Raw genomic sequence first — 26,108 nt, 5'->3', positions numbered from 1 at the left:
TTTCACAGGGCAAGGTCCCAGACTAGAAAAACTTCCCAGTGCTGAGGAGAAAAATTGACCTGGCAGCCACACACGGCACTTTGTAAAAGCTTAAAAGCTCAGGAGAGAGGAGTTCTGAGGGGTATTTGAAGTGCTGAGGTCAAGAAATCACTCTCTGAGGAAACAGAAATGCAGGGGGAGAGGTGCAAGTGAATAAAATGAAGAAGCTGAAGGATGATCACAATTTAGGTTAAGTGCCAACCTGGGAAAAAGAAAGTTGCTGAAAGAAGCCTTCTTCACATAGCTACCAAAGATACAGCACAGTGATAGGATGCCAAGACTAGATAGATATAATCAGGTTTTCTTTATGAAAGACATCCAGTAAGTGAAGGAAGTTATATGGTCCAGACTGGATCACCACAGTGATCTCTCTGGCTTTAAAATCTGCAAACCTGAAGAGCTCCAAACCCTCCTTTAGAAGACAGGGAATCCTGAGGCTGCCAGAGATGAGGAAAAAGAAAGGAGGGAAGAAAAACTGGATGAAAAGGTGAGAGGAGAAACAATTTTAGCAAGGAAAGCAGAAAAAAGGGAGGCTTGAAATATCCTTTGAAGGAGTAAGATCTTGTGAGGAGAGCAAAGGGACGTAAAGGGAGAAAGAGGATGGGGAGGAATGCGTTTCAGTGTACTCTAGTGCTGTGCGCCATTTGGGATCAGACTCGATGCAAAGGTCTGGTTGTGCCAAGTATGAATTCTTTCACCCACTGTGTAAAGAGAGCCGAATGACACACAGAGTCGCGATGTTTGCCTTATTCCAGTTCTGCGCAGAAAAGGGGTGAACGGCGGTAATTCGCAGAGGTAGCACGCTTTTGTAACAGCACAGGGAGTGTTTATACTGTTAAGAGTGTGCAAGTAATACGTTCTTCATAGTCAGTGTCCTTAATTCTGACTGGCCTACGCTTCCATTTAAAGGGATAATACACAAATATTTTACCAGGCATACTCAGAGAGGGGTGGTCCCAGTTGGGTAGAGGGCTTTTTCTCCCCCAGAGGAGTGATTTTACCATGCTAAGTTCAGTGTAAATTCAATCTCGGCTAATTTATCTTAATTTACATTCTGCTTGCTGCCAGCCTTCAAACAGATTACCTTCTTGCTGCCAACCTTCAAATAGATTACCTTCTTGTGTTCCCTTGTCCTTTACGTTCTAAGATACAGTGTTCTTCCTTGTCCGTTTGGAACAGTAAAACACTCTCTTTTGACATCGGTCGGCAGCAAAGTGCTATTTAGACATCAGTCTCATTCTGTACTAATGACGAAAAGTGACTTCATTAAAATAAATAGAGTCAGGCTACCACGAAAGGATTTCAGCCCGCCAGCTCCTCAGAGCGCAGAACCAGAGCCAGGCAGCCTCAAGCCCGCCGTGCTCCACGTGAGCTCCGGGGCTGGCACGAACGATTCCTGCCGGGCTGGTGGGCGACGACGGCACCACCCTCCTCCCTGCAGGAAAGCGTGGGAAAAACAGGGCGAGCGAACGCCGCTCCCACCCCAGCGCGGCGGTGGCGCTGGAAAAGCCCTGCCGAGCCCGTTCGCCGCCGAATTCCGGTGTTTCCTCGGGGCCGCTGAGGCGGTGCGCGGAGCGCGGTGGCGGGCAGCAGGGGGCAGCGCCGGGCCGGCGGAGCGCCCGGGGGCGGCCCGGGGAACCGGCGCCTCGGAACGCGGTTTAACCCCCGAAACAAGCCGGTTTGCTCTGTCTCGATCCGTCTGCCGGTGTTTTTTGTGTTGGTTTTGTTGTTGGGGTTTTTTTCCCCAGGAGGGAGCACGGCGTTTAAAGGTGGTTCTTCCCACCGATAGGAACACAGGTAGCGGCGGTTGATCCACGTGTGGATCAAAATCCTAGAAATCGTGCCGGAAATGTTACAGAATCTTTAGAAGACGATTGGGGTAATAAATAAAGTTATAATGTATTTAGAGATTTAAATAATATATAAAAATGTAGTGGAATTTATTATATTAAGTAAACATGTAATTTCACTTACTCCTAGAAAGGAGCATTATTTTATAAAACTAGAAAAATTGACTAAGACTAAAAATAGAAGTTTTAGAAGAAAGACGATTGTCTCTTACCTTACCAGATAAGGACCTGGCATAACCTCTACTACTGTATTGCTGGGCAAGTTTTTATTTGCATGATTTTAGTAGTGGTAGCATCCTATAGGTTTCTGGGTTAGTTTAGAAACAGAGAGAAACTGATTTTACTCAAGTATTCAGACTCCTGGTATGAGACACATTCATCTGGCTGATAGATTTCAAGGGTGAGTTTGTGCAAGGTACAGATTTTAAAGATACCAGTCGAGAAAGAAAGAAAAGAATTACAAAATCTTATAAACTAAAAGATGATGTGAACAAGGTAGTAGACCTGGCTGGCTGAAACTTAGAACTTCTTCCTATTGGAAATTACAGTATGTGCAAAACATTTCATCAAGAGGAGAACTTTTAGTTCCTCTAGAAAAGAAATACCTGGAAAATTTTCATTTTAGAAGGCCAAACCATTTTGGTGATGCAGGGCTTGGGGAATTTTTTTCAGAAACAAGATAGCATCCTTTTCCCCCTTTTTCCTGAAGTTTCCCTCCGCAAACAGTGGAGGGACGGTGTGCTCTATGTTAGTACCTGGGCTTCTACTCCAGCTATAGACAATGACTCTGTGCCCTGTAGCTGCCCAGAAACCTGCAGGGCAAAATCTCAAGTTTCAACCTGGCAAGCAGAATCTGTCTCTGTGTTGGTGACAGTTGATAGAAATGAAAAAATTCCCACAAAAGTGTGGTTTAGATTGGTATGTTCTGATAGACTGTTTTGACTAGCTCTCCATACTCAATCCCAAAGGCTGCTCGATCAGGAACATTACCTGTAATGTGTGTAAGAGCATGATCTAATGAAACATCTCTCGAGAAGAAGGGATGGGACCCAGTAAACTGTGAGGTGTGGCCAGGTGAATGATCTGCTCAGCCTAGTAGCAAAGTTAGAAAAGGAAGTGGAAAAGTTAAGGAGCATCAGGGAGTCAGAGAGAGACTGGTGGTGCTGTGCTCTGCCCTCCCTGAGACAGAAACAGGAACAGCCACTAGAAATAAAAACAAGATGAAGGGGATTTTGTATCCTCCCACACCAGGCTGGAGGCAATATCTTAAAGGAAAGGAGTGAATGGAAGCAAGTCCATGCTTGGGGCAGCAGGCAAACCCCCTGCTTGCCCACTTCAGCTTCCCGGGTGCCTCTGTGCAACAAGTATGAGCCTCTGCATGTAGAAGGCCAGTCAATGGGTGATGTGGATGACGGTCCGTCTGCATCAGGGGTCTTGCCAGGGTCAGAAACGCCTACCCTTTGTTTCATGACCACCTCCATGAGGAAGAAAAGACGGGTAATGGTTGTAAGTGACTCTCTTCTGAGGGGAACAGAGGGTCTAATAGGCTGGATAGACCCTCATCTTAGGCAAGTCTGCTGCCTCCCTGGGGCCCCAGTCAAGGACATTGCTAGGAAACTTCCTAGCCTGGTACAGCCTTTGGACTATTATCCATTACTGCTCTTCCATGTGGGTGATGATGAAGCTGCAATGCATAGTCCGAGGGCAATCAAAAGAGACTTCAGGGCCCTGGGACAGTCGGTAAGGGAATCTGGAGCACAAGTTATCTTTTCTTCTCTCCCTCCAGCTGCAGACAGTGACATTGGATGAAAGAGATATTACCAATCTATTAACACATGGCTCTGTGGCTGGTGTCACCACCACAATTCGGGGTTGTTTGATAATGGGATGGCCTACGTGGCACCAGGCTTTCTGGTATCAGGTGAGATTCACCTGTTTCAAAGGGGGAAGAAAGTCTTTGCTCATGAGCTAGGAGGGCTCATTGACAGGGCTTTAAACTAGACTTGAAGGGAGAGGGGATGATATCAGGCTTGATCAAGACAAGCTGAGAGCACCTGAAGAGCAGCAGAAAGGAATTCCAGCCACTCTAGTGAGTCAGCTTCATCAAGGGCCCAACTTAAATGCCTCTATGCAAATGTATGTAGCATGAGGAATAACAAGAGGAGTTAGAGATGTGTGCGTGCCTGCAGGGCTATGATCTTATCGGCATCACGGAGATGTGGTGGGATGAATCCTATGACTGGAGTGTCACAATGGAAGAATACAGTCTCTTCAGGAAAGACAGGCAGGGGAGACGAGGAGGAGGTGTTGTCCTCTATGTCAAAGACCAGCAGGAGTGCATGCAGCTGCACCTGGGGACAGATGAGGAGCCAACTGAGCGTTTATGAGTCAGGATTAAAGGAAGGGCAGGGACAGGTGACATTATAGTGACGGTCTGCTACAGGCCACTTAGCCAGGAAGACAAAGTGGATGAAGGCCTCTGTAGACATATAGGAGCAGCCTCACATTCACAAGCCCTGGTCCTCATGGAGGACTTCAACTACTCTGATATCTATTGGAGGGACAACGCAGCAGGGCATAAGCCATCCAGGAGATTCCTGGAGTGCATTAGTGACAACTTCTTTCTCCAAGTGATAGAGGAACCAATGAGGAGAGGTGCTATGCTGGATCTTGTTCTCACCAACAAGGAGGCACTGGTGGCAATTGTGAAGCTCAAAGGCAGCCTTGGCTGCAGCGACCGTGAAATGGTGGAGTTCAAGATCCTTAGGGTAGTGAGGAGGGCACTCAGCAAACTCACTACCCTGGACTTCAGGGGAGCAGAATTTGGCCTCTTCAGAGATCTGCTTGGTAGAGTACCATAAGATAAAGCCCTGGAGGGAAGAGGGGCACAAGAAAGCTGGCTAATATTCAAGGATCACCTCCTCCAAGCTCAGGAGCGGCGCATCCCAACAAAGAGGAAGTCAGGAAGGAACACCAGGAGGCCTGCATGGATGAACAAGGAGCTCCTGGACTAACTCAGACACAAAAAGGAAGCCTACAGAGGGTGGAAGCAAGGACAGGTAGCCTGGGAGGAATACAGAGAAATTGTCCGAGCAGCCAGGGATCAGGTTAGGAAAGCTAAAGCCCTGATAGAGTTAAATCTGGGACATCAAGGGCAACAAGAAAAGCTTCTATAGGTATGTCAGTGATAAAAGGAGGACTAGGGAAAATGTAGGCCCTCTCCGGAAGGAAACAGGAGACCCAGGATATGGAGAAGGCTGATGTACTCAATGACTTTTTTGCCTACATCTTCACTGGCAAGAGCTCCAGCTGCACAGCCCAAGTCACAGAAGGCAAAGGCAGGGACTGGGAAAATGAAGAACTGCCCACTGTAGGAGAAGATCAGGTTCAAGACCATCTAAGGAACCTGAAGGTGGACAAATCCATGGGACCTGATGAGGTGCATCCACAGGTCCTGAGGGAACTGGCAGATGAAGTTGCTAAGCCACTATCCATCATATTTTAGAAGTCGTGGCAGTCGGTGAAGTTCCCACCGACTGGAAAAGGGGAAACATAACCTCCATTTTTAAAAAGGGAAAAAAGGCAGACCCAGGGAACTACAGGCCAGTCAGCCTCACCTCTGTGCCTGGCAAGATCATGGAGCAGATCCTCCTGGAAACTATGCCAAGGCACATGGAAAATAAGGAGGTGATTGGCGACAGCCAACGTGGCCTCACTAAGGGCAAATAGTGCCTTGTCGCTCACCAGCCTGGGCTGCGGCACCAGGGACACTGTTGCATCCTCCACAGCCAGGAGGAAATGGCCTGCCTCTTGTAGGCAGGATAGGTACCTTGAGTTGAGTAGTAATTAGTAGTTCATTATCTCAACTCAGTCCAGCTGGGTAAGAATGATTGGTGCCATAATTCCCCCTTTTTGTTTTAGCAATTTTTGTTTTCACAAAGGCTTTATGGGTGAGCAGAGACCCGGCCCATTCATCCAACTCCAGCACGCTTCCCTCCCACAAATACCACATTGGGGCTTGCGGCTTTACCTTCTTCTCCAAAGGACTCTCACTCGAGCTCCCAGCTCCGGCTCCTTTGGCTCGGGCTCTCGGCTCGGCGAGGGAGTCAGGGCTTCCCAGGGTCTCACCGATGTATCACATCGGGGTCACCAGTTGTCGCTCACCAGCCTGGGCTGCAGCACCAAGGACACTGTTACGTCCTCCACAGCCAGGAGGAAATGGCCTGCCTCTTGTAGGCAGGATAGGTACCTTGAGTTGATTAGAGTAATTAGTAGTTCATTATCTCAACTCAGTCCAGCTGGGTAAGAATGATTGGTGCCATAGTGCCTGACTAATTTGGTGGCCTTCTACAACGGGGTTACAGTGTTGGTGGATAAGGGAAGAGCAACAGACATCATCTACCTGAACTTGTCCAAACCATTTGATGCTGTCCTGCATGACATCCTTGTCTCTCATCTCTCACTCAGTGAATAAGGACCTGGCTGGATGGTCGCACTCAAAGAGTTGGGGTCAACGGCTTGATGTCCAAGTGGGGGCCAGTGACAAGTGATGTTCCTCGGGGGTCGATACTGGGGCCAGTGCTATTTAACATCTTTGTTGGCAACATGGACAGTGGGATCAAGTGCACCCTCATCAAGTTTGCTGATGACACCAGGCTTTGTGGTGTGGTGAACATGCTGGATGGAAGGGATGCCATCCAGAGGGACCTTGACAGGCTTGAGAAGAGAACCACCTCATGAAGTTCAAGGCGGCCAAGTGCAAGGTCCTGGACAGAGGTCGGGGAAATCCCAAGCACAAATCCAGGCTGGGTGGAGAACAGGTTGTGAGCAGCCCTGAGGACAACTTTGGGATGTTGGTTGATGAGAAACTCAACATGAGCCAGCAATGTGCACTTGCAGCCCAGAAAGCCAACCGTATCTTGGGCTGCATCAAAAGAAGTGTGGCCAGCAGGTGACTCTCCCCCTCTACTCTGCTCTCATCAGACCCCACCTGGAGTAGCGCATTCAGCTCTGAGGCCCTCAACATGAGAAGGAGATGGACCTGTTGGAGCAAGTCCAGAGGAGGGCCACAAAGACGATCCAAGGGCAGGAGCACCTCTCCTATGCAGACAGGCTGAGAGAGTTGGGGTTGTTCAGCCTGGAGAAGAGAAGGCTCTGGGGACACCTTCCAGCAGCCTTCTAGTACCTAAAGGGGGCCTACAAGAAAGCTGGAGAGGGACTTTTTACAAGAGCATGTAGTGATAGGACAAGGGACAATTACTTTAAACTGAAAGAGGGGAGATTTAGGTTAGATCTAAGGAAGAACTTCTTCACTCTGAGGGTGGTGAGGCACTGGAACAGGTTGCCCAGAGAATTTGTGGATGCCCCATCCCTGGAAGCATTCAAGACCAGGTGGGATGATCCTTGAGCAACCTGATCTAGTGGAAGGTGTCCCTGCCTATAGCAGGGGAGTTGGAACTAGATAATCTTTAAGATCCCTTCCAACCTAAACCATCCTATGATTCTGTGATTAACTTTGTTAAAGAGCGTTTGGGTACAACTGCCAAACACCTGGCCATCCCTCAGAGAGCCCCTCTTTATTGCTTATATCTTCTTCAGTTTGTTGCCTACATGATTTCTATATATGCCAGTAAAAACTAGCAGTATTAATGAAAATACCTAGCATTTTATTATCGTATTTCAAATAACGTGGATTGACACTGAGCTGGGCTTGTTACTCCTGGTATAAATTTACAGGGAGTTCAGTGGCAAAATATAGTAGCTCGATGTGATCAGTGCAGCAGGCGTCAGCGCTGATGCTAGATAGCGATAGGATCCTTTGTGCTGCTTGATTCGTGTCACGTTACAAGGGCAGGAATTAAAAGCTGATGCTCTCAGCAGCCGTGCTGGGGGGTGCAGCCTTTTAGCAGCTTGTCCCCAGCAGAAGGAAGAGACCTTCCACCCCAGGGCTGTACAAGCCCCAGCAGGCAAACAGTGGACAGAAGGTTTGTGGGGCACTTGCAGGCTTTCTGAACAGGAGAAGGGTGGGAAGCAAGGATGAGTGTCGTTGTGGTTTCTGGAAACTTCCCCAGAATTGAAAAACAGAGGGGAAGGAAAGGGGCAGGAGGATGGCACAGCACGGCGTTCTTCCACCTGTCTTCCCAGAGCTAGCTTCTGGCTTCAGAGGATACTGGGGCTCTGCTGGGCTGATAACCAGCAGCAAAGGAAAATGACAGGCATTGCGCTCTCTTCTCAAGTCCCCCAGCCTGGCCAGGGAGTAGGTGGACAGGCATCACCTCTCGCACAGCCCAGCAAGTGGCCGTGCAGCCTGCCCAGCTCTTCCTTCTCCACCTGAAGATATGGCTCAAGTCAGAGCCCAGTTCTGAAACACGGTGTTTCATCTTTGTGCAAGACACGTGTTGCCTGCCCAGGTCGAGCACCATAGCCAAAGCACGACGCCAGCTGACGCGCCCCAGCCGGGCAGCGAGTAACCAAACAGTGTTGTCAGGCTGGAAAGCATTAATGGTATCAAAAGGGCCTTTGTCCTACAGATGGTCTCAAGCCAATGGCTGTATCAGACAATGGTTTTTCAGGCCCTGTGCCCGTTATAAATGAAGCCAGAAAGCTGTGTTTTCCCCAGTTACTGCGTGACAGGGCTAGGCTGCGTGAAAAGCTAAAGCATGAGGGCTGAGGGGTGGCTTGGTTGCAAACGCAGAGGATGGAGCCGCGTTTTACAGGCTCTGCAGTACGAGAGAAGGTGGAGGAGGAGAATGAGCACCCACTGAGCCGGGACAGAGGGTTCCTTGGGTGCATTAGGGAGCAGTGAAGAGCAGCCTCACGGGTTGCAGGTGCAGAGCCAGCCTGCTGTTTGTTAATACCGCAGCTGGAAATTTAGGTGCAGCCTAGTTTCAAATCAACAAGCAGACAGGAACGAATGAAGGGTGCAAAGCTTAGGTCAAAGGAACATCAAAATCCAAAGTGACGGGTAGTGGCAAAGCAGAGTGTTACAAACTCAGGACTTCAGCTAATAACATGTAGCATCATCGCACGTTATGCAGAGAAAAGAGAATTTTTATATCAGCCAGATTTAGTGCTAAATAGAGAGAATGTGCTGTATAATGCAGGATAGCATAGAATGATGAGATTGGAAGGACCATAGGCCTTCAAATTTTATCTTTAAGTACAAGATTTTAATATTAATTGGATGCATAGACAAGCATAACCTTTTTTTCTGATCAATTTTTTTTCTCTTCTCCCTCTTAGTCCTGCAACTGTGTTTCCATCTCAACAAGGTTGATTTTATAGTAGTATCACTAGGAAGAAGACGTACTTGTTGATTTAAAAATGAAACTGTTTTATTAAACAGGAGGCCAAGAAAGACAAGGAAGAATCTATGCTAGTCTAAATATTGAGATCTAGTATTGCACAGATCCTGAGTTTCAGTGGAAAAGAATAAAAATAAATTCTCTGTTACCACGTCTTGACTTTCAAACAGGACATGGCCCCGGTGGTCTCCAGAAACCACACGGGAATGGAAAGAGCAAAGGGGTACCCTGGATCAGTATGATCTGATTTAAAAGCTAGCCTGAGCTCTTTCAGGTGTACCAATGTATTCAGTGGGGTACCAGTCTTCAGGCCAAGGTCCAGAGAGCAGGAGGAATTGGCCCCTCGGCTCACCAGTCATGCACAGAATGAGAAATTTGGAGAGCTACCCACTGGGAAAGATGAGGAAGGTCCTGCAAGAGGATCTCTCTCTTGTTGTAGTGATGAGAGTGAGAGTATCACGGAACCACTGATCCATGCTGTTCCTTTGGGTATTCTTTATTGATTACTTTGAGCTCTAGGTTTTTTACTTACCTGTAGAATGTTAAAGGGTAAGACAAGGGAAATGGCTTTTGTTGTTTTTTCCTTACAGGAAAATCATCTCAGGCTTCTCTTTTTCTAAAGAAGTAGCAGTATAGCTTTTTTCTGTACCAAATCTTACTTCTGAGTTTGCTTGTGAAATGATAAATTATCTTTGTTGGGAGTCCATGATGCTGCTTCCAAGAAACATGAAGAAGAGTGGAAAAAGACTTAACCTTTTAAAAAGCAAGAATTGCTTTGAAAATAAAGTTAAAGCTTTTTACTGCAGATAAATGAAAAATGCACTCTGGGGGAAAGAATAAATAAGCAGGACACCAGGGCAGATTGAGAAAATGCTGTCTAGAAAACCTATAATATAGAAGTAAACAGGAAGTAACAGCAGCTAACAGAGAGAACAAGGGCTCACAGTGGGACACACGCACACAAAAAGGCAAATATTCAGATATATGCTTGTATTTTGTGCCTGCAGGCCAGGGGAAACAGTAGTGCCTCTCAAATGTGGCAGTTGGAGGATGGTATAGCATTCAAGTTGAATATTTTTAAAAGCTGTATCATTTATGAAGATCGTGGAAAGAAGACAGCTATCATAATGAAAGGGTTAAAAACTGGGAAAGGCATCAGAAGTATTCAGGAACAGACCCATACAACACCAAGATTCAGTCTGGATTTGTAGCTATGGGTTCTATCAGGGAACATACCTGAGGTCCTCGGTGTGAGGACCGAAACGACCCAGAGATGAGAGCTGCAGTGCTGGAGGTGGTCTGAGCACCATATGGGGAGCTAATTCTCTGGGTCATGAGCCTGAGTGTAGTTCCACGTGAACCATCACAGGTAAACAGTTTCCACTAGCAAAGTTTGCTTGTTTAAAAAGCTTCACTTTCTCAATGTTATGGTTCCATTTATACTATGGAAAACCAAAGTCATGGAGAAAGCTGAAGAAAAGCACTGACACCAAAAAAAAAACCCTCACAGCTCTCAGTATTGCTTCTAGGTAGCAACTTAACAACCTGCAGCCTGTTTTCTGCAAGGATTGGTCCATGGGAAAGGAAGATGCACTCTGCATCTTTAAATTTGGTGCTGTCAGACCTATCACCTTCATCTGATGATGGAAAGACTTCAGTGTCACAGCATCATGTCAGACAGCTGGTGTCTGATTGAGAAGGATTCCTCTATTAACCATGAGCCTCCACAATTCCTCTCAGGCAGTGAGAAAAAGGGCTTTAACAAGCTGCCTGCAGCTCACAAGTTTTACCATAGAAAGTTGAAGATAATTTAATATGGATTGTTTGAGGGAAAAAAGACAGTGGAGAGAGGATATGCTAACAGTGTGCCATGTAAACAGAAGGAAACTCTTCATTAAACATGGGAAAGATGCTGCGATGGGAAGATCTCTAGGTAGCTTCTGCAGATCCAAACAAGAGCTAGAGAAAAGTCCCTAGCAGAGGCCTTCTGGGTCCTGGGTAGCTGTAGCCCTAGTGCATACCAGTGCTGCTTTAACTGAGGTAACTAAAGGCTTTAGAACAGCATACCTCCTCTCCTCTCCTCAGAACTGTGTCACCAGAGATTTTTTTTCTTCCCTGCCATAGGGATTATGCCTTCCTGGGGTATATTTCACATCGCCATTGATGCACTTCGATTAAGGCAGTTGGCATCACTGAAGCCTACACAGGCAGCTGGGATGTTGTCTTGGTTTCAGCTGGGATAGTTAATTTTCTTCTTAGTAGCTGGCATAGTGAAATGTTTTCAGATTTAGTATGGGAAAAATACTGATACTACACCGATGTTTTTAGTTCTTGCTAAGCAGTTGAGGAATTTCAGCTTCCCATGTTCTGCCAAGTGCACAAGAAGCTGGGAGGGAGCATAGCCAGGACAGCTGCCCCAAACTGGCCAAAGGCGTATTCCATACCATATAACATCATGCTCAATATATAAACTGACAGGAACAGTGTGATCGCTGCTTGGAAGCAGGTGGGCATCAGTCAGCGGGTGGTGAGCAATTGTGTTCTGTATCACGTATTTTCTATATTCTTTTATTATCATTGTGGTTGTTATTATTAATTTCTGTCCTATTAAACTGTCTTTATCTCAACCCGTGAGGTTTTTTTTAGTCTCCTCCCCATCCCATTGCGGGGAGGAGGGGAGCGAGTGAGCGGCTGTGCGGTGCTTAGTCTCGTTTGAGGTTAAACCACAACAGATGTGCGGAGCAGTGAAACACGTATCAAGCTTTGTGTGTGGCTTTAAACGTTTTTCACTAGTAATGCAACATTATATTGCCTGATTGTTTTTCTAGCTCTTCACCTTTGGTTGGAGAGAAGACATCCGCCCCGGGGAGCCGCTTCACACCCGAAAGTTCTGCTTCGATGCCATTTCGCACAGCAGCCCCGTCACACTCTACGACTGTCATGGAATGAAGGGAAACCAGCACTGGAGCTATAGGAAGGTTGGAGTCACTCTGGGGCATCTCAGAGGTTCACAGTGTCTTAAGCGTATATTCACTTTAGCGCAGGCTTGTGTTTTCCCATCAGAGAAGTTTTGTTTTAAAATCCACCCCCCCGTCTTATTCCAATTTAATTTTGCGGTAATCTCCCTAGAGTATGTTCCTTTTGAGCGTTCAGCTATTCAGGTCAAATTTAAATTAAAATGGATCTGATCCAGCTCAGAGGGTGTCTGTGTTGGATCTGTTCCCTGAAAGGTGTTTTGTCATTCTGGCACTTCAAGATGCTTGTGTCATTTTAACAGAGGCACTGCTGGAAATATTTTCATCCAATGTGACAGCAGCAAGAAACACTGTTCATGAGTTAAATATTATTATTTTACTACATTTTAAAGATTAAAAGTGGCAGAAAAGCCTCCCTCAAAAAAAAAAAACCAACAACATTAAAAGCACTGCTGTAAGCCCAAAGAAGGCAGGAGTTTATAAACTAAAGATAAGCAGCTTAGACGCTACTTTGATCTGCTCAATTTCAGCCCATTTTTATAAATCACTGTAAACAGGAAGTCAAGCTAGAAACTGTCAAAGCCTCATTTAGGACAAAAAGTCCTGATAATGCTACAGAGTTGTTGTTGTTAGGTTTTTTAAATGGTTAATCAGCAGCTCACCTTGATTAAAAATGTCACGAATAAACTCTGTATCCCATGCAGGATAAGGACATACATATCTCTGAAGCTCTGAGGATTACTCTTACACATCCTTCATTTTTCTGTGACCACTGTGCCTTGCCCACCACCTTGCTTAAGCTGAGGCCACAGTGCCAGGAATTGAACTTTGCCAGATAAACATCAATACTGCTTTCTAGTTTGAAATTATATGTAGTAGAAAACTAATTTGGAACCATTAAAGATAGTTTGCGCTGACCCTTTTTCGGAGTGCCTGCTTACTAGCCTGTGCCTTTTTGTCCTATTTGTGTTGCAATTGGAGATCCACCACAAGATTTTGCAGAATTGTAATCCCTTTGAAACTGAGGTACTACCTGTAACAAAGTTAGAAAGTATGGGCCACATATTTAGAGGATATATATTTTCATGGCCGTATTGCTGCATATCTGGCTTTATAGTGCCATAATAATACCTTCTTGCTTCAAAACCCTCCTGATTTATCTTTTTGCCTACCCAAGCTGCAAGAAAGAAGCTTTCATACCTTTAGCACTTCATTGGTGCCTAATGTAGTCGGTTCATAAGACAAAATGCAGGTCTGGAGCTGCCCTCTATAAGGCTCATCACCTTTGATGTGGACAGAATACAGCAGATAACAAAAAAAAATGACATTTGACGAAAATACACAGTGAGTTCTATTAAATCCTCTGCACAGCTTCATTTTTCATTTCCAGAAGGCTGACAGGGCTCACATAAAAATTCTCAATGCAAGGCAGACATTTCCATCTCAACAAGAAACACCACAAAATTTTGTTTTGATGGAAGTACTGACACAGTCTTAACTGTAATACCAACCTGACAGCAAGCTGATTAGTTTGCATAAACCTTCAAATTAAGAAATTGCATTGGAATAATAGAATTATGTATACATGCTTTTCTTTAGGCTTAGTTTTAGTTTGGCTACACATAAAGTTAGTTTTTATTGTTTCACATAGTCTATTTCCTGAGATACAGGGCAGATTTACATTAGAGATTTTTGGTGGTACAGCTATACCTCCATAGTCCTAATGATATAATCCTTGTCTAGTTTTGAAAGCATCGTGGCAATAGGACTTACAGTGTTTCCCTCCACAAAAAAAAAAAAAAAACAAACAAACAACCTGTACAAGAAAAGGATATTATATCGGTTTAACTGCATCTGTACTAGAGCCCTTAACCTAGAGGATGGTATGCTACGAGAATTGCGCCCTAAATAAATAAGAGTAGTAGTCTGGTTATGCAAGAAGTGCTTCCTTTTACAAAACAGAGAGCAGGTCAGCAACTCTGTTCTATTCTCTGCACCACTTACAGATACTATAGCTTCCTAATGGTCACATATCCATCCTGCCAATAATTCTTCCCCCATTTTAGGAAAAATGACCTTGTTTGTCAGTGTCTTATAAGACTCTTAATATGAAGCATTTCTTACTATGCTGTCATACTGTTCCTATAAAACTAGAAGATAAGAGGTTTTTCTTCTTTTAAGGGTGAGTCTCTTCTCATGATCATTTGCACCCTCAAGCCACTGGTAAGAAGTTAGGGCTGTGAAGTGATTACAAAGTGCTGCAAATACAGTTTGAAGCCAGGCAGTGTTTTAAGATTCCATATTCTTATAGCATAGAAACCCTAACAGCCTGTATTTGGATACTGGCAAATAAAAACAGCTTAAATATTTTAGTAGCAAGTAGAATACATTAATATTTTACTTTGGATAAGGAGTGCTTTTCTGACAAAATTTCCAGCTTATTCCCATTACCTGCACTTTGTTTCTCATTGGAGTGCAGTCTCAGAACATGTAAACTGGATTCTTTTCAGATGAATGAAACAAAAATATCACCAATAAACACGTCTCAAAAACTATTCTTATTCCCACACTGCTAATCACATATACAGCTACATGTTAAACTACATCCGAGGCACTATTTGAAAGTCTAGTAAGTCTGTGGTATTAAATAATCAGGTTTCTTTAGGACCAATCCAAACCAGCCAAGTGTGCCTTTGAGAAATCACTGTAAGAAGCAATGGAGTTGAATGAATCCAAATAATAACGTAAACACTACTGTGGGTCGGAAATAGAATAAAGTGAGTTTAATACTGGGAAAGAACAATATTGACACCGTAATGGGGCTATGACATCAACGACGGGGACAATGTGAGAAATTACATAGATAAATGTAAATAATCTGAAATTATTAGAGATTTTGGAGAATTGTGTCTTCCCAAGCTAAAGCCGTTTCCTTGACTCCGAGATTCCTAAGCATGCCAGACCCAAAAATCAACAGTGCCTACAAATTTCCATTCCTCCCAGTGAAGGAATACTCCTCTGGTTTTCAATGTAGCATCATTCTGAGTTAATGGGTAGTATATTGGTTCTGGTAAAGTGTGATTCAATTTATGTATTCTAGTCCCCTTAGTGCTATTAGTAGAGCACAAATATCCAGGAGGGGTCTGATTTAGTAGGTCTTTAAAAAGAAACAATTGTGCAAAATCAATTTCATATAATAGAATTCTACCCTGTGCCTAGTGATTACGATAGATGCTAGACTGGCAACGTCAAAAAGCATGCCCAGAACAGCGTGGTTTGCTCATACTCTCCTGGCAACTTCAGGGACAAACTGTAAGAGTAAGTTCACTCTTCACACAGTAGGTACATAGATTATTTCCTCAGACAACCGAAGACATGTCATTGTGATAGTGGCTTTTATCATATGGACATCTGTCCCACTGAAACTGTGCTGGGGTTTCCAGCTAATTTCAGACAAACTACTGCAGCCACCAGCTGATAATGACTTCCAGTTGCTATTGACCTTGGCCATAGTTATAGCAGTGACCTAGAAGAAATGAAAGGCTCTGTGTCTCATTACCCAACCCCCTGAACTGTCGAGGCCCATTATCTTATGGAGAAGTTTCTCCTTCTGCAAATAATCTTCAGACTTGCCTTCATGCAAAGGAAAGAAAAAAAAATCACTTCGCTGCTTTCAGATGTTAGAAAAGTCTCCACGAGAGCTCTTGTGGCTTTTTAATACTGATGTAAAGAGGAATTCATATATTTCTCTTGGAAAGTTCTTCTTGGGGATGCATGTAACTGTTACCCCTTAAAGTCCTGAGCCTGTTTCCATTGAAATCTGTAAGAGCAGCAGGCTTTGACCTTAGGTCAGTGTAAGCTTGAGACGATAAATTAATAGGCCTTTATATATGCCTAAATCAGGCAGAAGTTTTTCCAGAATGGTAACTGTGTGCCTGTACTTAAAAGATGCTCTTCTCTACTAATAACCAGACTTCTTAAAAGAAAGCACCAACAATGCTTCACTCAAAGAATTGCATGCGCTGGATATTTCCGTGAGAAGAAAGACCGCCAGCTCTCTTCGGAAAGGCTGGAGTGTTTTTCATAGCTCGCTTTTTGTACTGAAGCAGTTTCCTTTCTTCTTGTACCAGCTACCCTATTGTAGCTTCTAGTACTCCAGCTTTGGCTTTCTAATAGCTTAGCTGACCCTCACGCCCAGCTATGGCGCAAGGAAAACCAGCTGCCACCTTCCTCTGAGGCCCCAGGGCAGGCAGGGTGGCTGCAGTACAGTCGCTGTGTCCTGCTTTCGGGCAGTGCCACTCCGTCAGTCTCTCATAGAAGGACCAGGAGGAGCGGGCGAGGTGCAAATGGGTGCCTGGACCACCCGTAGGGTGCTCGGGAGTTTTTGCAGGCCCACCTCCCAGTAAGGATGCGACAGCCCTGTGTGCATGGTGCACTTAGCCCCTTCTTGCAAGATAAAATATCCTACTTGCTCACCTCGTAAAGCAAAAAGGAGCGTGATGGAAAGGCCTCTGCCCACTTGGTTTAGTCCTGTCGAATTTGACGTCATCCCTCTGAATTAGTCTTGTGTGTGCGTGCGTTCACCCACTGTTCGAGGGGGACAGCAGACTCTGGAGGTGAAAAACAGCATTTGTGAAAGGTGGCTGTAACACCATCATCCTCAGCCAGACCACGAGATGCTTTTTTTGCTGTCTTGCATATGTTAATTTTAAAAAAGGGCGTTGTTCTTTTCTAGTGTTTCACATCCCCCAAAATAAATCAATTTCATCTTAACTAAATAAAAAAAAACACCTTTATTTTTAAAAAGTGTTTTTAAATAACTACTATTTCTTGTTGACTTACTGTGTTATATTTGGGTTTGTCTTCAAACCTCTTTTTGAATGTGGGGTATTTTTAGTTAAAGAGAAGTTTCTGTATGATTGTTGCTCAGCACCCAGAGCACTTTTCTGAGTTTTTTATCAATTGCAATTTGACAAGTAGCTGCTTTTTTTTTTTTTTCCCCTCTCACAAACTGGGCAAGCAGGCGCATCCTGGAGTAGTATTAAAATATTGGCAGGGCACATTTGGCACAGAGGGGAAAAGCCTGAAGTGGTTTACCCAGAGTAATCTGTAATTTATTTCAACAGATACAGTAAATGTATAGTCCCTGGGAACTTTCCAACAGTCTGATCACTCCTACATCTATCTGTCTCAAACACTTGCCGACATGAACTAAGTAACTTGAAATTGCCCAATCCACAAATACCAGCTGCCCATCTGGGTAGTTTCTGCTTTGCCAAAGATTCACAGTCAGATTCCTTACTTTGTGAAGTAAAAATTAATAAAGCTAATTATCATAAATATCCTTTTTCAAGCAACTTAATCCATGCTTATCCTCCAAAAAACTCCACAGGGAGCTAAAACAGTGTTAGGATTTCCTTCTTATTAGGAGAGAGGGCTTATTTCAGTGGCTGGTCTTAATCAAGGCTGTAGGCAGCGTCTGCATTTCATGGGGTGTGAACTGAGATCATCATCAGTCTTGAGTCTGTCTGTCCATCACACCACTGCAGTTAATAATTCATTTTTAACATCTTCCTCAAGTTTAAGAGTATCCATTTTCCAGACAGATTGTTACAGATGGTCCTGCCCAGAAGCGCAGTAGAAACTGTCAAAAAGAAATCCAAACAAAAAAAACCACCCACTTTTCAGGTTCAGACATTTAAATGGGGTCCAGGCAAGCACATGATATGCAAAGATTATTAAAAGACATTCTATTTTTTCATTATGTTATGTAGTTGTTAGTTAAAGACCAGAAGATATCCCCTCATTCTTTCTTGAATCCCTAGTTTTGTGAAGGATAATAACCCAAGGGAAAAAAACAATCCATTCTCTACAGCTTCCTAATAATAGCTGTGGTTATTACACAAGCTTAACGCACAGAGACCACAAAATCATTTCAGACAGGGCTGTGTTAATCCATGTTCTGTAAAATGAGAACGCTTCCAATGACTTGGCATTTGCTACTTAATTCTATTTTTTTTCATTCCTGTAGGACAAAACTTTGTTCCATCCGGTAAGCAGCAGCTGCATAGATTGCAACCCAGCCGAGAAGAAGATTTTCATGAACAGATGTGATCCTTTATCAGAAACTCAACAGTGGATTTTTGAACATATTAATACGACTGTTTTAGAAAAATTTAACAGCAAGGCCAGTTCCTAGAAAGAAAAAATAAATAAATATGAACACGCTCAATTACATACAGACTGCAGATGATGTTTTCGCCAGCATCTGGGTCGAAGGAGTCAGGAATTAAATTTCCGAGATCCAGGAAATCTGTTCTGAGGCTTAAGAAAATGCCACAGCAAGAGCCAGCCGGCTGTCCTTGTGGATGTACAGTATCTGAAGAACTTGGCCAAGAGCCTCACCGGATGCTGCTGAGAACTTCAGGCCGAAAATTCCCTTGCTGGTCGAGGGAATAATATTTGTTTAAAAACTGTTTAAAAGTACTTTGAGTTAATAAAGGAAAACAAAACTCTAGAGTTTCTCAGGTCAAATCCTGCTGTAGTGAGTAGCTCAGAACAGACACTATAATTTGAGATGGGTATATGGTGTGCATGACGGCTACAGGAACCTGAAGAAATCCCAGGTTTTAGAAATAAACATGCTGGTAGAAGAATAATGATGTCCCAGCACTCCCTAGACAAGATATATGCTCTGTTGACATTCTTTTAATATAAGGTTGGGTTAAGCAGGTTTAACCCTCAGAACTGCTGCAATTAATTTTAAATACCTCCCTTTCACATTCCATTCATTACCAAAATAGGAATGGTAGAAATCTTAGGGTCTAGAATTACACTGTAGTGAAGCATGAAATAAACTGTAAGGTTTTGCCCTCACATTTCCCCCCTTTAGGAAGAAAAAAAAAATGAAGCAATCAAATTTCTATACATGATATATTTAGTAATTGTGATTCAAATCCCATTGTCACACAAGGTGAGATTTTTTTTTTCAGTGACAAATATAATAACAGCAGCTTGCAGCATAATGGAAGGCTTGCAGACTAGCTGTCTTTTCTAAAGGTAGAATCCTTACCAAAGTATATGTTAAATTGAAAATAGGCTGGGAAAAAGCCATCAGGAGAGTAGGAAATAATTGCATACTGCATGCCGAACTAGGTTAGTCAAATTAACATTGGTACACTGCCATCACCTAAAAGCGTGCTGACTCCCTGCAGTGCAGTTTAAAAGATCTCGCAGAGATCTTACAGTGCTCTTGACAGATAGGAATGGAGAGAAAAATTGACATGAAACTAGCTGGGTGGTTTCAGAGCGTTTTTTTCCATAGTAGAAAACACATGAATTTTCCAGAGTTAGCAAGTGAACGGGTGAATGGCTGTGTAGATCTCCTGATGGAGGAAAGGAGAAGTGCAAACAAGTTCGGTGCTACAGTGTCGTGGTGCTTTAGGCACAGGGACAACTCAGATTAAGACAGACTTCTGTCACACTGATGATCATCATTGACCACAGTGTCCCTCAGAGCCATCAAGCTGTTGGCATAAGGGGCCTCTAAAAATTGAGGGCGGGGATGGGACTATGGTTCCTCTTCGCAGAAAACAGTTAATACTGATGTGTGGAACATAATTGATAGGTTTGGGATTTTTCAAGGTAAGAGCAAGGATGAATTTCTATCAAGTAAGTACATGGCCTGCTTTTACTTGAAAGATGAACTGACAGATGTGAAAGCACCATAAATGCAGATAGATGACATCCTCTCAGAGGTAGCTGTGACAGTGCTTTCAGGTTCCAAAAATAGCATATGTAATTAAGTTGCTTATTCTGATTGCTGGAGAGGTGGCTGACTAACCAAAATACTGCCATGCAATCTACCCTGTTTTGAAGGAGTTGGGTGACTGTTTTGTTTATCGCTCCTTAAGCTGTGTTTATGCACAAAGAGCATTGATTGCATCCAGAGGATGGTTCTAGCACCAGTAACTGTGCTATTTTGTGGCAGCACCTTGTAGTTGTAGATTAAGACTCAGAATTGTAGGTTATAGGAACTTTTTAAGAGAGGAAATGAGATCCTGTAGCATTCAGGATGCATGCACTTGGAAAATTGTGAAATGCCTCCACACATTGAGCAGTTGCTGCAAGTCGGTGAAGAGGTCTTTCAAATAATACGAAAGAAATGTGTCTATAGAGTTAGACTTCTCATTTTATGGTTTTAAAATAAGTGAGCTTGCTTAGGTATTGTTTACATTTAATTTGAAGATATGGTGCACTCAGGAACCGAAGCAGGAAGGCTGCTGAATGAGAGTACTTCAGATTTGTTTAGCTATCAGCACGCAGAACCAGACTAGGCACTGCAGACTGTCAGCCTTCCCAGGTGCAGTGCTTGTAGCGTACTTTATTTGCAGCCTGAACATGAGGAAAGAGGATTTGGAAAAAGAAGAAAATGGCTGCTTAAAATGTAAATGCAGCCCTCAAGCTGCTGGCTGTAACTGGCCTCAAACTGTCAAAGTCCTGGAAGCAACACTGTATGCCCAAAATAGAGGCAAAGGAGAATTGCTAAACTAGCGAAGCGATTTGTGTTATGCACAGAGTGGTAAGGTGGTATCATCATTCCGTGTCTGACTGCAGCTCAGTGGTCTCATTTTGAAATGTCTGATGGGAAATAGGCTGCTGTTGGGGCAAAGAACTCCTGTGCCTTTTGCATCCCTCGTTGAATCATATTGCACAGCGTCTTGCGCTGCCACAGGAAACCTTCCCCTTACTCATAGCTGGACACTGATTGTAAGATCTAGCAGTCTTTGTCAGAAAACAATCCACATAGCTAGTATTCAGATGTTCGGGGGGGGGGGCGAAATATGATCTACATAATGTTTTCAAGTTTTATAGGCAAAACATGATAAAAATATATTGGAGTTTGTTGTGAGTCAAAAGTGAGCAACTGTTGATTAATCTGGTAACATGAAGGTTAAATGAAGATCCATATCTTGAGGAAAGTTTAGTAAGAACTTACCCCAGAGCAGCATAGAAAGACACACGCATGCATATATATATGTGTGTGTATATATACACATATATGTTTGTGGCCAGTGGAAAGAAGTAGATGGAGGAGAGAGGTTCGTTTTCACTTCATGGGCTGATCTTTCAAATATTTAGTATAACCAGAACTGCACAGAAAAAAAAATATAGGACACATTAGACTAACGGCGAAGACCATTATCTCACTGTTTTCAGCTTAAGCAAATTTCTCTTTTTTAAAAGCTGAGACAAAAAAAAAGCTAGCACGCAGCTTCACCACAGCTGTCTGTAGTCCTCCTACTAGAAGTATAAGGTGGCCCTGGGGACAGCATGCTTCAGAGCTGTGTTTCTGTAACGTTTGAGATGACAGATTCGCAAAATGGTTATGACTTGCTAAGCATAGGACTTCTTCAACAGAAAGTTTTATTAATAATAAATGATCATCCCTACATCTAAATTCAATTCTACCTTGGGTGTTCTCCAAAGCTTTCCACTGACAACAGTATTTCATGACCAAATTAATATTCAGAATTTCTTTAATTCTTCCTACAACCATATCTTTTCCACCCAACAAACATCTGAACAAGTTGATAGGATGGACAGATATATCTTCCTCTCATATTTCACCAGGAGCATTTAGCTTTAGTATGCATTTCTCCAAAAGACTATGAAGTTTCTTCACAGATTTTTTTTTAAAACACCAGGTAGTTCTGAATATATTTTGAAACTAATACACATCTAATTGATGTGGGCTCATCATTTCAGTGGAGCTATACTAATCTGCCCCAACTGATGACTTGCTTCAGGTTTTTTCAATTAATTATTTTATGGCTGAGAGAGCTTTAGTCAACATGCCTGAAAGAAGATCTTTGTATCGTAGGAGTTCATCAGCACCTACCCTAAACTTCTTCCATTTAAGGTTATCTGACTCTTTTCTTGTGGCCAACAAAATACTACCACAGGACAGAGCAACTGGAAAAGCTGGAATAAATACCAAGTGCAACTAAAATGCCAAAATTGTATGTGTTTCCCTGCGTGTATTCCAAAATCTAAACTAAACAGAAGCCTTAAGAGAGAGGGCTTACAGGAGAGAGGAGGAGCTGGGAAACAAAGCATTTCACGTGTCAGAGAGCAGCCTTGTTGCAGAGGCATGACAAGACTTCAGTTTGCATTGGATACAGTCTTATTTGTGAAAAATGAGATTACTTTAGAACAAATGTTCTGCAACATATGAATATTTTAATGATATAATGCATACTTCCTGGGCGTTATCAGTTTATGAATAAATGGTCTGTAGCTGCTGAACTGGGTCTTCCTTATGATAAGGATAGCCTGAGCTTGAAAGGAAGCTGACAAGCACTTAACAACCTTTAATTACTGGCATTGTACCAGGCATCGATGTCTCCATGACCTCAGTGAAATCGGATGCCACAGATGATCACAGAGGAAACGTATATAAATAGCTTAACCAAATTGATTTGATGGGTTGCACCTCTGTGAAATGTCACCATTGTGTTAGGTTTTTTTTTTTTAAAAAAAAAAAGTCATCATAATCAGAATTCATTTCCATTTTTACTGATAACTTCTGCAAAGGACTGAGTGGGACCCTTTTAACCTACCCAAACAGATCGGGGACGGAGCATTTTAGGAAGGCAGTATTGGGAGGCTTTCAATGTGGCTGCCACATTGATGTATCCATTTTCTGTTTAAAGTGCATCAATCTTTAATACTGTTAGCCCAGCGTTTTTTAAGAGAACGCAAGATGTACATTAAAAAAAGGATATGATAATGGATTTATTTTTGTTTTTTAAGCCATCAAGGTTGTTAGGGAAACCATTTCAAAACCCTTGAAAACAGAAGAGCTGATCAGAAGTAGCTTTTTAATAGCTGGTATTAGGCATATAAAGTTCATGAATTAATTTGTTTAACTCGCTTCCAAATCTGGTCCATATATCCTCTTAGAAAGAGCACAAGGGTCTGAGAGTACTTTTACATAAGATTTTGAGGATCTTGGCCTGTCTGAAAGAAAGTTTTGAAAGACCTTTAAAAAATTATCAGGAATAAGCCAAAAGGTAACATCAAAAAAAACACCAAAAAGGATAAATACCTGGCTAGTCTATGTCTAATGTCTAGTGTACTAAGAGATTTTGCTGAACTTCTGGTTCTAAAATAGTATCCATTGACTGGAAAATTTTAGAGTGATAAGTAATATAGTTTAGTAAATCTTTAGTGCATAGTGCTTTCTAGGTAAGATTTTTACTCTTAAAAAAAATCAAATTTTAGTGAATCTGTATAGTTAGTTGCTGACAGGGGCTTTTTTAACTACATATAATACATAAATCTGTCTTGAGGTCTCCAATAATCTCATATTTCCTTGTTATAATTCTGAATGCACTGGACTGAAGAAAATCTAACCAGAGGAAAAAAAAAACCCACCTCTAAAAACTATCTCAGAAACCTGTGTAAAAAGAAATAAGCAATGAGAAAGTTTAGCTAGAGATGATCAGAAAAATGCATCACATACCCTGAAAGCTTCAGCAGCATTCAGAAAATCCATTTGCTCTGTGTGGTGGCTTTCTATTCTTTCAGTGTATCATTAATATCAGTGGTGCTACCCCTGAAGCAGGACTTCGAAAATGATGTGCTGTCATTTGGCACAGTAGACGTACAGCGAGATGTCCAGAGAAAAAAAATCACTTTCTAGTGACAGTCCCTGAAAAAAATTGCATTCAAACATTGCAGTCTGTTATGCCTTAAGAGTCTTAGCTATTTATAAGGTTCCCATTATCTTAGTATTTTTATCTTTTTTACAGGACCTTGTAGTGCAGTAGGTGCTTCAATGGCCCTTGTGAAAACAATGCAGTCAACAGGGGAACAAAGAGGATACGGGTTAAAACAATAAGAATTTGTGGTTACCTAAAGGTGTCATGTCCACAGCACTGTCAAGCAGGTTAATTATACAGAAAGAGAAGTTTGTTTCTTTTGTGTGACTGCTGGGGTAGACACTCAACTTCACAGAATACATGACTGAGAAGGAGCCTCTCAAAGCAGGCCAGCAGGAACACCTGTGCTCAGCAGAAGTGGTATAAAAAGTCACAATGACCCATTTTTGAGAAGTAGATGGATAGAGCACTGAGATAGGTATCATGGGCAGCGCAGGGGATGTGCAGGGATCTGCAATAAGGCAAGTCTGTTAAGTGGTACTATCTAAAAGACATTAAGACATAGGAAAGGAAAACTTGGTTCTCATTAACCTCAGCCCTCATTAGCCTTGGCAGTATCCCTAACACTTTGTCAAAGTATTAGTTGATTTAATTAAGTTAATCCTTCACCTCTCCCAGTTAAATGACTCAAGCTGGAAGGAATCGCAGCCCAGGCAAATTTCTGTTGATCAGCTTGGAGCATCTAATTGGCACAAAACACCATTAGGCACAGTTGAATCAAAAATCCCAGCTGGCACCAGAACTAAAACATGTTATCAGCCTGAAAGATCTGTAGGCCCCTGGCATTTCCCTGTGAAGAAAGGTTTCACTTGCCCGAAGGAGTGATTGATGGGTAATGATCCTAGATTAAGAAGATCAGGAGTCATGAGCTTGCACAGAGGTGAAAGGCCAAATGGTGAGATTAGGAGATGGCAGTTTAATTGAGAAAGGAAGGAAGAAATAGGTGGTAAAAGGCAAGAATCCCAGGTTATTTCTGGATATGAAGGAAGTGTGACCTACCAAGGTCAGCCATTGGTAATTTTGGATACCTCTTCAATACCAGGGTTTGCATGTTTATTTCCATCACAAATATTCTGGAAGTGAGAGGTAATCAGTTCCCCTCCCTCCTGTAAAGAACTTAAATTTAGAATAAAGAGAACTGCATGCTCTGAAATGTAGTGATCGTTACATACACAGGTGCAACTAGAGCAAAGCTTTGCTGGACACCAGGCCAGTGCTGGGTTTTCCACCAAAGGTGTGTATGTGCATTCCTGAAGATACTATGTGGGTAGTACGTTACAGTCACTGTTTTACCTCAGATTGGTATTTTGCTGTATCTAAGGCTTTGTGGAAAGAGGAGAAGTGTTCAGCTATATTTTCCAGGAAATTTCAGCCCGCGTCAGTATAAAGTAGCTCTGCCTACTCCCTGTGTGGATCAAGACAGCGCGTGTTTCTCTTCAGATATCACATACAGCTCTTAAAAAAAGAAAAACATGGCGCTGCCTTTTGCGACCCCTTGCAGCTTTCACCTCTTTCTATCCACTTCAGTTATTTTCTTTATTCTTTTTCCTATTTGGTGTTTCTTTCCTTCTGCTGCCTCCCCATCTGCAGGATTCTGCCAGAACGCCGGTCCTTTTTCTTTCCTCTTTTCTAGTTTGTGCCGAGAGGCATTTCTGCTGTTGCAGATCCCTTCCTCGAGATACGAGTGACTAAAGTTGCTTTGATCTTGACTTGGCAGAGCCGCAAGCCCTTCTGCCCTGGGTACTTCTCTTGCTGCAGCTTGTGCTAGCAGAGGGGTGGGCAGGAGAAAGGCACCTGAGGAGAAGGAAGAAGTTCTGTCCTTACGGGTCAGTCTCACTACAGATTTTGTCCGTGGAAGAGTTATAGCTCATAGCACAGACAGACAAAACATCTTTGAGGGAGAAATTGCATTGGTGATCTGTTTTCTCACCCGTCTTTGAAATTCAGTGCCACCCGGAGAGGGGAATGCGTAAGAACAGAAGCATCTTACTCAGTGGATACACTTCTTATGAATGTTTAGAAACAGCAGAACTTAACCTTGGCAAGCAGGTTTTAACTTGTGATTATCTTTATTGAGCTAATGTAGATACGAGAAACTGAGTTAGAATTATATTAAAATGGTTTGTATAAGCCACCAAGGGGTTATAACAGCTTCAACTGAAGGCATTATTTCAAATCTCAAGTGGATGTGCAAGCTCTGGGGAATGCATGATA

At 43.0% G+C, this 26,108-nt stretch overlaps 1 protein-coding gene across 1 annotated transcript in view; it reads left to right on the top strand.

Annotated features, from left to right (window-relative positions):
- GALNTL6 (polypeptide N-acetylgalactosaminyltransferase like 6) overlaps positions 1-18,367 on the top strand; it is a 510,232-nt gene extending 491,865 nt beyond the window's left edge. The window contains exons 11-12 of the mRNA XM_086611935.1: positions 12,022-12,171; positions 18,200-18,367. Of these exons, the coding sequence (XP_086468061.1) occupies positions 12,022-12,171; positions 18,200-18,367 (318 nt within the window). The remainder of the gene's footprint in view (positions 1-12,021; positions 12,172-18,199) is intronic.
- Positions 18,368-26,108: the final 7,741 nt, after the last annotated feature.

The sequence above is a fragment of the Tauraco erythrolophus genome, chromosome 5, assembly GCF_009769465.1.
Source record: "Tauraco erythrolophus isolate bTauEry1 chromosome 5, bTauEry1.pri, whole genome shotgun sequence".
Taxonomy (NCBI): Eukaryota; Metazoa; Chordata; class Aves; order Musophagiformes; family Musophagidae; genus Tauraco; species Tauraco erythrolophus.
This window is presented reverse-complemented; position numbering and strand designations above follow the sequence as displayed.